The sequence below is a fragment of the Theropithecus gelada genome, chromosome 7a, assembly GCF_003255815.1.
Source record: "Theropithecus gelada isolate Dixy chromosome 7a, Tgel_1.0, whole genome shotgun sequence".
NCBI lineage: Eukaryota > Metazoa > Chordata > Mammalia > Primates > Cercopithecidae > Theropithecus > Theropithecus gelada.
Genome location: NC_037674.1, coordinates 39,089,146 through 39,101,326, shown reverse-complemented (window position 1 = coordinate 39,101,326; position 12,181 = coordinate 39,089,146). Strand labels below are relative to the sequence as shown.

General features: G+C 35.9%; 1 protein-coding gene across 1 annotated transcript in view; it reads left to right on the top strand.

Moving 5' to 3' along the window:
* Nucleotides 1-12,181, top strand: part of HERC1 (HECT and RLD domain containing E3 ubiquitin protein ligase family member 1) — a 234,989-nt gene that overhangs the window by 83,236 nt on the left and 139,572 nt on the right. The window contains exons 5-12 of the mRNA XM_025389546.1: nt 870-1,064; nt 2,500-2,811; nt 4,112-4,208; nt 4,796-4,939; nt 6,328-6,455; nt 9,910-10,054; nt 10,162-10,333; nt 11,848-11,982. Of these exons, the coding sequence (XP_025245331.1) occupies nt 870-1,064; nt 2,500-2,811; nt 4,112-4,208; nt 4,796-4,939; nt 6,328-6,455; nt 9,910-10,054; nt 10,162-10,333; nt 11,848-11,982 (1,328 nt within the window). The remainder of the gene's footprint in view (nt 1-869; nt 1,065-2,499; nt 2,812-4,111; nt 4,209-4,795; nt 4,940-6,327; nt 6,456-9,909; nt 10,055-10,161; nt 10,334-11,847; nt 11,983-12,181) is intronic.

Genomic DNA, 12,181 nt, shown 5'->3' with positions numbered 1-12,181 from the left:
AAAAAAAAAAAAAAAAAAAAAAAAAAAAAAAAAAAAAAAAAAAAAAAAAAAAAAAAAAAAAAAAAAAAAAAAAAAAAAAAAAAAAAAAAAAAAAAAAAAAAAAAAAAAAAAAAAAAAAAAAAAAAAAAAAAAAAAAAAAAAAAAAAAAAAAAAAAATGGCCTATATAACAAATAAATAGACTGTAAATGCCCTATTAAAGGAAAGTGGAGCCAGGTATGATTATATGCGGGCCTGTAATCTCAGCTACTTGGGGGGCTGAGGTGGGAGGATTGCTTGAACCCAGGAGTTTGAGTTTAGTCTGTGTAAGATAGTGAGACCCCACCTATTTAAAAAAAAATTTGGGGGTGGGGAAGTGGTTGAGTACATTGTGATTTTTTTACTAGATGGAATATTATCTATTCAATCATGAAGACTAGGTAGACATGGATTTGCATGACTGTTTTGTGCAATTTGTCATTTTTATGTATCCAATGTGGTGACTGTGTTAAATAATTTGTATATGAAAAACTCTGGAAGGACATATATTTAAAACGTAAAATTTATTGTATTAAGGTGTTAAGATTATCCATGGTGATTTTTTCTACTTTATTTCTTAATCTTTGTTTTTCTACAGTGTTTTGTATGCAGTAATAAAATGTTTAGCTAAAAGATTGTGTGTCTCCCCTTTCCCACTTTTGCCACTTTATTAGTGTCTTTTAGTGGTTTATTCCATGTGAGTAAATAGTCTAGTTATCTTTATTTAATAGGTTCTTTGAGCATTTAAGAGTGTTAGAAGGAAAGGCAACAGTAATTTCAGAGGATATATATTTAAAAATGCCCAGACTAAAACTGTCTTAACTATTTGTTGCGTATTTTAAATTTTTAATAGGTTTGCAGAATGGCTTCTGATTATTCGAGAACATGTGCTAGCCCAGATAGCATTCAGACTGGTGATGCTCCCATTGTCTCCGAAACCTGTGAGGTTTATGTTTGGGGGAGCAATAGCAGCCATCAGTTGGTAGAAGGTACACAGGAGAAAATACTGCAACCCAAACTGGCTCCTAGTTTCTCTGATGCACAGACCGTAAGTTTTCTAAATAGCTTACAAACTGGTAGATAATCTAGTGTATATTCATGTTTATTTGCATTAAATAATATTGAGTATTTTTTAAATGAGTGAAAATTATCGATGATTATTTCTGATCTATATGCTGCATTAGTTTTTATCATTTTAATAGAACAATACATTTTGGCCGGGCGCAGTGGCTTATGCCTGTAATCCCAGCCCTTTGGGAGGCTGAGGCAGGTGGATCATGAGGTCAGAAGTTCGAGACCAGCCTGGCCAATATGATGAAACCCCATCTCTACTGAAAATACAAAAATTAGCCAGGCATGGTGGCGCATGCCTGTAGTCCCAGCTAATCGGGAGGCTGAGGCAGAAGAATAGCTTGAACCTGGGAGGCGGAGGTTGCAGTGAACCGAGATCGCGCTACTGCACTCCAGCCTGGGTGACAGAGTGAGCCTCCGTCTCAAAAAAATAAAAACATAAATAAATAAAAATAAAAATAAAAATACATTTTTAGTCCCCAGTATCCCTGACAGCATTTCCAACTTTTTAATAACTAAATTGGGATCTCAATTTTTAAAAAGTGTTAAGAATAGCAACGGACTTTACCCTTATGTTCACCACAAATGGCAAATAAGAGTAAATAAAGGCCAGGTATGGTGGCTCACACCTGTAATCCCAGCACTTTGGGAGGCCGAGGTGGGTGGATCATTTGAGGTCAGGAGTTTGAGACTAGCTTGACCAACATGGTGAAACCCTGTCTACTAAAAATACTTAACAAAAGTTAGGCAGGCATGATGGCGTATACCTGTAATCCCAGCTACTCAGTGGGACTAAGGCAGGAATTGCTTGAACCTGGTAAATGGAGGTTATAGTGAAACAAAATTGCACCACTGCACTCCACCCCAGGTGACAGAGCAAGACTCTGTCTCAAAAAAAAAAAAAGTAAATAAAAACTGGAATTTCTTTTTGCTAGATTAGCCTTTCATTTTCTTATGATCACTTTTTTTTTTACATTTATAGCCCAGCTAGAACTTTCTATTTGTTACTTTCATTAAAATGTATTTTTTTCAAATAGGTTTACAATACATTTTATATGGTTCTTGCCATAATGTACCCTAAGGAATTTATAGGAAGGAAAATTTTATGTCTTGCCATTCTCGGTTGTAAGAGGATATTAAGCATTTTACTTTGTTGTTTCATTCAATCATAATCTGGACAATAACCTGAAAAGATAACATATACATGAAGAATTTGAACTCAGCAACGAAGTCATGAGCATGAAAAGGCCATTCGTGTTCTCTTACATTTCTGTATATTCCTTAATCTCTCTGGAGAATCATGCCATATTCTGCTGTAAGACTTCCTTTGAGGCTCTTTGATAAAACCAGCCTTAAATATTATACTTTGATACTCACAGAAGTATTTTATATTTATGATTCTTTGCTTATAGATTGAAGCTGGACAGTACTGCACTTTTGTCATTTCTACGGATGGCTCTGTTAGAGCTTGCGGGAAAGGCAGCTATGGGAGACTGGGCCTTGGAGACTCCAATAATCAGTCAACTTTAAAAAAGTTAACATTCGAGCCTCACAGATCCATTAAAAAGGTTTCATCTTCTAAAGGATCTGATGGTCACACTTTAGCTTTTACGACAGAAGGAGAAGTCTTCAGCTGGGGAGATGGTGATTATGGGAAACTGGGGCATGGAAATAGTTCAACACAGAAATATCCCAAGCTTATTCAGGGACCTCTACAAGGAAAGGTATGTGCTTTCTTTTTGGTTATAAAAATAATTAGATGCATTGGTGTTGTAATTGACAATATCTTTCAGATTTTGATGTGGTCTTTCTGCTGTTGCCCGTTCAACCCTTTGGCTTAATCTTTTGTATATCTGCTTTATAATTTACAGAACACCTTTTTATATACATTATTGAATTTTAATTCTTATATTCTTATAATTAGTCTTGTAAGGTAGTTATCCCTGTTTCACAGATAAGCAAACCGAGAGTCATTCATTTAACAAACATTTAGCACTTTTCAAGTGTCAGGCAGTATTTTAGGCATTAGATGTGTAGCAGTGAACAAGACAGGTAAAGTCTCTACTTTAATCCTTTAGTCTTCAGGATAGAGATAATAAGTTAACAAGCATATGAAGTAATTTCAGATAATATTAAAGAAAAAAATGAGCAATAAAGATTACCTTGGGCAGGATGTGGTATTAGGTAATGAGGTAGGGTCAGAGAGTGCTCTTAAAAGAGGTGGCATCTTAATAGAGACCTGAATGGTGAGGCATTTAGAGTAGCTAAGTAATTGCCAAGGACCCACACAAATAATTGGAACCATTAGCAACTGAGCCCGTATCTTCTCTTTTTATTAATCTCCTCTCTCCTCCCCTCCTCTCTTTCTTTTTTTTTTTTGACAGGATCTCTCTTTGTCACCCAGGCTGGAGTGCAGTGGCGCTATCTCAGCCCACTGCATCCTTGATTTCCTGGGGCTCAGGTGGTCCTCCCAACTCAGCTTCCTGAGTCGCTGGGACTATAGACATGTGCCACCATGCCTGACTAATTTTCATATTTTTTAAAAGAAACGGGGTTTTGCCATGTTGCCCAGGCTGAACTCGAACTCCTGAGCTCAAGCAGTCTGCCTGCCTCGGCCTGCCAAAGTGCTGGGATTACAGGCATGTATTTCAGCACTTACTTGAACCCTTAGCCGCTTCCTGAGTCGCTGGGACTATAGACATGTGCCACCATGCCTGACTAATTTTCATATTTTTTAAAAGAAACGGGGTTTTGCCATGTTGCCCAGGCTGAACTCGAACTCCTGAGCTCAAGCAGTCTGCCTGCCTCGGCCTGCCAAAGTGCTGGGATTACAGGCATGTATTTCAGCACTTACTTGAACCCTTAGCCAGTTATCCTTGTCCTGAGCATAGCCTCCACAACTGTACATGGAAATTCCTGGATGGGTTTGAATATTAGTATCTGTGAAGTCCCTGTGTACAGGATCAAATATGGACTATATGTTTTAACGTGCATGCTCATCGTATTTACTTGTGTGCAATGCAGGTAGTTGTTTGTGTGTCAGCTGGATACAGACATAGTGCTGCCGTCACAGAGGATGGGGAATTATACACATGGGGTGAAGGAGACTTTGGAAGATTAGGTAAGATTTTTTAAAAATGGAAGTTATTCTTCCAGAAAAATAGAAATGATTAAGTTACTGAGAAGCCATGAGAGAAGATTTACTAGGCCAAAGACTATCATTTATTTTGTTACTTTAAGCTCAGAGGAAGATAATTTTATATAGGTAAGACTAAGACCTAGATTTTAGTGCTGATATTTAAGATGTAATTAAATCTAGCAAGCATTTACTGAGTGTGCCCTATTACGACCAGACACTGTAGGGTTTCTGGGATTAAACATTACCATCATGATCCTGAAGTTTATAATCTAGTAGGTAATGAAAACAAGTCAACATGAGCATGAAACAGGACAACATAAGGTAAGTGGCTGTGAGGAGAGCATGAAAAGAATATTCTAATGGTTCACTGAAGTGACTATGACCCAATTTAGGAGCAGCTTGGAAGATTGCGAAGATGTTAGAAATGATTCTCTTTTTCATATTGCATTGCATTTTTAAAAAATCTCAATTCTATTTTAAAGTTATAACATTTATTCTACTTGTGAAGTCAAGGCCTAGAGAAAAAGAGTTAACATTGTTTCTTTGTTGTTGTGTGTGTTTTATCCAAGGTCATGGTGACAGCAATAGTCGAAACATTCCAACATTAGTAAAAGACATTAGCAATGTAGGAGAGGTTTCTTGTGGCAGTTCACATACTATTGCTCTGTCTAAAGATGGGAGAACTGTATGGTCTTTTGGAGGAGGAGACAATGGTATGTAAAAAATTATCAGTAGCTTTGGCTTTTTTCTTGAGTTTTAAAAAAATTTATTTTTCAGTTATATATGCCTAGTGTAGAAAGACTCAAATACAGATGAGCAGAAATTAAAAAATGAACTGAGCTTTCACAAATGTTACTTTAACCATTGTTAACATTTTGGAAATAGACTTCTAAATAAATATACATTTATACAAGTATTTACATATATTTCTACTTAGATGTCTTTTAAAAAACCAAAGTATAGCTATATGTGTATGTTTTATATAAGTTTACATATGTTTTGACATATATATGTTTTACTCTAATAGTTTTTTTTTTTTTTTTTGAGACAGGGTCTTGCTTTGTTACTCAGGCTAGAGTGCAGTAATGCAAACCTGGCTCACTGCAGCCTCAACCTCCTGGGCTCAAGAGATCCTCCTGCCTCCGCCCCCCCAAGTAGCTGAGACTACAGGCACGCACCACCACGCCTGACTAATTTTTATATTTTTTTTAGAGACAGGATTTTGCTTTATTGCCCAGGCTGGCCTCGAACTTCGGGGCTCAAGTGATCTGCCAGATTTGGTCTCCCAAAGTGCTTGTATTACAGGCGTGAACCTTTGTGCCTGGCATGAGTATCTTTTTTATATCAACAAACATGACTCTGAATCATTCTTTTAAGTGGCTGAAAGTGTTCTTTTATTTGATGGTGGCACAATTTATAAAACCAGTTTCTTATTGTTGAGTATCTAGATGGTTTTAATTTTTTTCAGTATTAACAACACAATGAATGACTAAATCTTTGTCTACTTTAGTCACTCCTACTAGCAATGTGAATGCTTACTTCCCCAAAGTCTTCAACAACAGCATGTATCTAATTTAATTAAATAATTTCAATAGTGAAAATGATATTTAATTTATACTTTTTTTATTCCTGGTGTGGTTGGATTTGTAGATTGTTGGACGTTTGTTTTTCTTCTTTAATGATTTGTCAGGTTTTCAATTTCATGAGCTATTGATTCTTTTTAAAAGTTTATGAAAAATTATATGCATGTACATTCTTGTATCATACCTGTATATTATGTCAGCAAATTCGAAGTTAGAAATATAGCCATTAAAGGGGGAGAAAGACAGAAAAATAGTTTTCTGTTTCTTTTAAAGTGATTTTAAATTGCTTGATTTTAGTTGCTTGAAATTAAGATATAAAAGGCTATCAGTGGATGTTTGTTAACTTTCTTATAATAAAAATGCTCATTTGTTAGCATCCTCAGCTATCAGAAACATAGCTTTTCATATCTGTCAGGTTAGTGATGGAAACATTAGAGCACTTTATCAACTTTGGTAGTGTTAAAAAGAGTAGAGATTCTTTAAAACAAGTAAATTATTTAATGTGTTTGTTTTTATAGGTAAACTTGGTCACGGTGATACCAACAGAGTGTATAAACCTAAAGTTATTGAAGCTTTACAAGGAATGTTCATTCGCAAAGTTTGTGCTGGGAGCCAGTCTTCACTTGCTTTGACATCAACAGGGCAGGTAGGACTAAGGGATGAGTATAAAAGACTTAGAGTATTTCAAAGGATGAGGTGACTAAAAAGTAATAATTGTATTTAAATTTTAAAGTTCAAATAAATACATTTTTAGGCAACATGCTGAAATGAAATATTTTCTTCTGTTTGAAGTAGAGTATCTGAGAAGGAACCAGGTTTTCTAACCTGGCCTGTGTGACCCATGTTGTAAACCTTAGTGGAGCCTCTGTTTTTTGTATTAAACTGATTTTCTTTTTTTTTTTTTTTTTTTTTTTTTGAGTCGGAGTCTCGCTCTGTTGCCCACGCTGGAGTGCAGTGGTGCAATCTCGGCTCACTGCAAGCTCCGCCTCCCGGGTTCACGCCATTCTCCTGCCTCAGCCTCCTGAGTAGCTGGGACTACAGGCGCCCGCCACCGCGCCCGGCTAATTTTTTGTATTTTTAGTAGAAACGGGGTTTCACCGTGGTCTCGATCTCCTGACCTTGTGATCCGCCCGCCTCGGCCTCCCAAAGTGCTGGGATTACAGGCGTGAGCCACCGCGCCCGGCTATTAAACTGATTTTCTAAAATGTTTTAGCATTTAGCTTCCCTTAAACCTTTTCCAAAACATCATGGATAGTGGGGGAAAGCTGAACTAGATCTTGATGGAACCAGTGATATGAATTAAGAAGGCAAGAGGGTGATCAAAAAGGAGGGTAAAGAGAACACTTAGGTATGGAAAATAATCTGAGAGAGTTAGTTGTTTCTGAGAAACAGCATAAAGTCAGGCTTAGGATCGTCAGAATTTTATGAGCCTTTATAAAGGCTCATAAGCTTTGCACTTTAATAGCTTATAAGCTTTGAACTTTTTACATGTGTGTTTTCACTCTTACCCTATTTGTTTGTTGAGGATAGAGAGGAGCCAGGTATAGTTATAGACTGACAATATTTGTCCCTGTGTATCCATCAGTGATGGCAGTAAAAAAGTGAGCTGACCACTTATTCTGTCATGTATAGGAGGCCACCTTGTGTCAGGCAGTGGTATAAAAGTGTTTTATGACTAATTCACAAGGCAGATGAGCAGAAAAGCTGAAATTAGCATATAATTTGATTATTCTTTGAGAAACTAGAATGCCTTGCGTCCTAAAAATCTTCAAGCTATTCATCATTACATTAGCTAGTTGCTGCCTTAAAAATATCTCTTCTATGTATTTCTCACTATTGGTTTTGTAGTAAGAATCCATGAATTGAAGTTAGCTTATGTATTTGATGTATACACACAGGCAAATAACACATCCCTTGAACATCATGTGCTTCTTTTTTTATGAGGGAATAATAATTTCTGCTTTGCGTACACATGATCTTATAAGATAATCATTAGAATTGAGAGTTTTGTAGAGTATCAAGTACTATTCAACTATTGGTGGTGGTAGTAATAATAATAATAGTAATAAATCCATTACATTGAATTCCAAGTTCCAAGAGAACTTGTACATTGTTTACTGTATAGAATAGTTGTATTATGAGTACCTTAAGTTATATGAAATCAAATATATATGCATGGAAAAAAGTAAAGTCAGAAATACTTTTAAAGGGTAAGAGTAGTTCTCTTTACCATTAAACTTGAGCGTGAAATGACGATCAACATTTGCTTTTCCCTCAGTCTGTCTCAGCCCTTTCAGGCCTCTTCTGTGCTTACTTCCTACCATGCTATACAGTATGGTCCAGTCTCTAAAGGCAAGCCAAGTATTTCTCATCTGGTGCCGAACCGAAGGAACACTGCAAGAGAAAACTCTTTGTAGGCCTTACTGAGTGACAGTATTACAGTGATGTGTCACTCAATGGGATATGTTCTGAGAAATGTGTTATTAGGCCATTTTGTTATTGTGAGAACATTGTAGAGAGTACCACACAAACCTAGGTGGTGTAGCCTACTATGCTCCTAGACTATATGGTACAGCCTATTGCTCCTAGGCTATAAACCTGTACTGCATGCTACTGTACTGAATACCTTCAGAAATTGTAATATAATGGTAAGTATGTATCTAAACATATCTAAACATAGAAAAGGTACAGTAAAAATACTGGCATCAAAGCTCCATTAGATCTTACGGGACCACTGTTGTATAATGTGGTCTGTTATTGACCGAATGGTACATGACTGTATATTATACTTCATGAGTAATTTAGGAAAATTTTCTGTGATGATTTTGACTATATGTTATTTCATTGTCCTTATCTTTAGTTCCTAACATCTCCTAAAATATGCCTTATGTACTGGAATTTTGTTGTATTCTATACTTAAGTAAGTTATCTGGAAACAAGTACAAATATATGTTCTCATTTTGTTTTATTTTGAAGTCAGGGTCTCACTCTGTTGCTCAGGCTGGAGTACAGTGGCACACACATGGCTCACTGCAGCCTTGACCTCCTGGGCTCAAGAGATTCTCCCCGCCCAGGCTCCCGAGTAGCTGGGACCACAGGTCTGTGCCACAATGCTTGGGCAATTTTTAAAATTTTTGTGGAGATCGGGTCTTGCCACCTTGTCCAGGCTGGTATTGAACTCCTGAACTCAGGTGATCCTCTTGCCTTAGCCTCTCAAAGTGCTGGGATTACAGGCTTGAGCCACTACACCTGTACAGTGCTCTTTATTTTTAATTGAAGTGGTTTAATCTCTCAGCAGCAGTCTTTCCTGAAATAATTGCAAGACAAAGACAAATTCTCAGATTTGATGGCATAAAGATAACAGTCTATATAATCTTACCAAAATCTATTGAAGATAAAAAAAATCATTCAGATTGCTGATTGTTTTGATTTTGTTGATTTCGGGTTGCCAGATTGGCAGTCACTCACCTATTTGTCTTGCCAAAGACAAAATTTTTTTTCCCCCCACCTAACCCTTTCCCCAAGCATCTTAAATCAGTTAGTGCTTATTTTGGTATTGATTAGTCAAAAATGAAGATGATAAAGGGGAACTATCTTGCTACTGCTTCACATGACCCTCTTTGTAAGTGATAATTATTGTAACAATGAGGTGAGGTATTTCTAAAACTAAATAATAAACATCAGTTTTGTGATTTATATAATCCATTTTATATTATCATACCTTGTTCTGATCTTAAATCTCACCAGAATAGTGAGAAACACATAAAGGAGAAGTTTTTAGATAGTATTTTCAAAGCTGGTAAGATGGGGCAAATATAACAAATTGCAAGCCAATTAGTAGTTTAGCAGACCTCTCTGAAAACCTTTCTGTTTTTTCTATGACCAATTATTTTTATTTTCAGATCAGCTGTTTGCCTATACAGTGAATGCCTAAAGGCAGCATGATAAATTGCTGTAACAATCTTTAAAATGATCAAAATGATTTTAACATCAGAAAGTTCTGTCAAACCATGCTTTAGTTTCATAGATTTTGTTTCTCCCTAAACCAACAATCTAATCATCTCAGGAAGTTATGTGTAGTGTATTTCTGTTTTTTTCAGGTCTATGCTTGGGGCTGCGGAGCTTGTCTAGGTTGTGGTTCTTCAGAAGCTACTGCTTTGAGACCCAAGCTTATTGAAGAACTGGCTGCCACAAGAATAGTTGATGTTTCTATTGGAGACAGTCATTGTTTGGCTCTTTCTCATGGTAAAGTCATTTGTTTTTGAGGAAATAGTATTAACTGTTGTCTTGTGAAATGTATTACATTTGAATTTGGCTTTCCTTTTATATAATACTTTATATTTTGTTTTTAGATAATGAAGTTTATGCCTGGGGCAATAATTCAATGGGGCAATGTGGTCAGGGAAATTCCACAGGTCCTATTACTAAACCAAAGAAAGTGAGTGGCTTAGATGGCATAGCTATTCAGCAGATTTCAGCTGGAACATCACATAGTCTGGCATGGACTGCTCTTCCTAGGGACAGGTAAGAGTGCCTATGTTTAAAAATTCTTGTGCGTTTTAACCCAAGAGACACCAGTAGAAAGTAGAAACACTAATAAAAACAGAAATAATTGTGCTTTGTTCATAAAATACTCTTATGGACATATATAGTATTGCTTTTTCTCTATCATAGAAATGACATTAGATTTCTTTTGATTTGAATGTTGAGGTTAGACATGTTTCAGAAACAAGAAGTCATACCCAGTATTGAAGACATTGTCTTTTAAACATTTTGAATTCTCTCTCATCTCTACATGCTGATTTAAAAAAATTGAATGGCTGCATATCAAGAGGAACTTAAAATAATCAAAATCAGAACTAGGCTTTATTGATTTAATGTTTAACCACAGTTAACATTATCTGGTTGCTTTTTGAAATTTTTTTTTTTTGAAAAAAAAAAATTGTCATACTTTTAAATCAAGGAGGTTACTTTTTGCAGAAACTTAGCTTTTTCCTAAAGTGCTAACTGTGTGTGTTAAGTCAATCAGGTAGGTAAGTTTTAGTTACTATTAGGAGATTGAATTTTAAAGAATGTTTGGGTTATTTCAGATATTTTCAGATACACATGGGCTAATCTATAGCTTAGAATGTATTTTATTTGCATTCTATGCCTTTGACTCAGAGGGTTTTTAAATGATATTCTAAAGTATTTATTTAAAAGTATTTATCGAAAGTTATTCCTCTAACGCAAAAGTCAAAATAAATAAGTTGAATATAAATAATTTGCTGTTAGCATTAAATATCCAACTTCCCACTTCATATGTAGAGAGTTGGGTCCCAAGATCTTAAAAGTATTCACAAGAAATTTCAGGATTTTGTCTTTTAATAGATTTCAGTATATCACTCTATAGAGTCAGGATATTTTTCTTAATATGAAGTATACATCTTCTGGACTCTTAGAACCAGAGGGGCTTTAGTAGATCATGTGACTCAGCCCTCTGCTTTCAGGTGAGTGGACATCCAAACCTTCCAAAACAGGTGGTGGTTGTATGTTTTCTTCTTAAAGATGGCAAATTCTTGGTTCTCCTTAGTCACTAAAATGAAAGCTTTTATCACTTTCATAATCAATAATGTCTTTGTATCTTGTTGAAATCATTTAGCTTTAATGTATATATGTATATATGTACTTTTTGAGATGGATTCTGACTCTGTCGCTCAGGCTGGAGTGCAGTGGTACAATCTCTGCTCACTGCATTGTCTGCCTCCTAAGTTCAAGCAGTTCCCCTGCCTTAGCCTCCCAGGTAGCTGGGACTACAGGCATACACCACCATGCCCGACTAATTTTTATATTTTTAGTAGAGATGGGATTTCACCATGTTGGCCAGGCTGGTCCTGAAGTCCTCACCTCAGGTGATCTGCATTCCTTGGCCTACCAAAGTGCTGAGATTACAGGCATGAGCCACCATGCCCGGCCAATATATGTTTTAATTTTCGTTTTTGATTATGGATAAAAACATCAATTTAAGACTTTTATTATTTTCTTATGTGTCCTTCTAGACAAGTTGTTGCATGGCACCGACCTTATTGTGTAGATCTTGAAGAGAGTACCTTCTCACACCTGCGTTCTTTTCTTGAGAGATACTGTGATAAAATAAACAGTGAGATTCCCCCACTCCCTTTCCCTTCATCAAGGTATGTTATATGTATGTTTTGTACGTGTGTGTGCATGTGTATAAATTATTCCTTTTGAGTTTTGACTTACTGTTCTTTCTTGTTTGTTTTCCCAAATTATGTGGAACTTTTTTATAATCTAGAAAAGAGCTAAACTTAGTTACTTATGGATAATAACTTATAGGAAAAAGTTACTCATAATTTCACAAATCATGTTTTA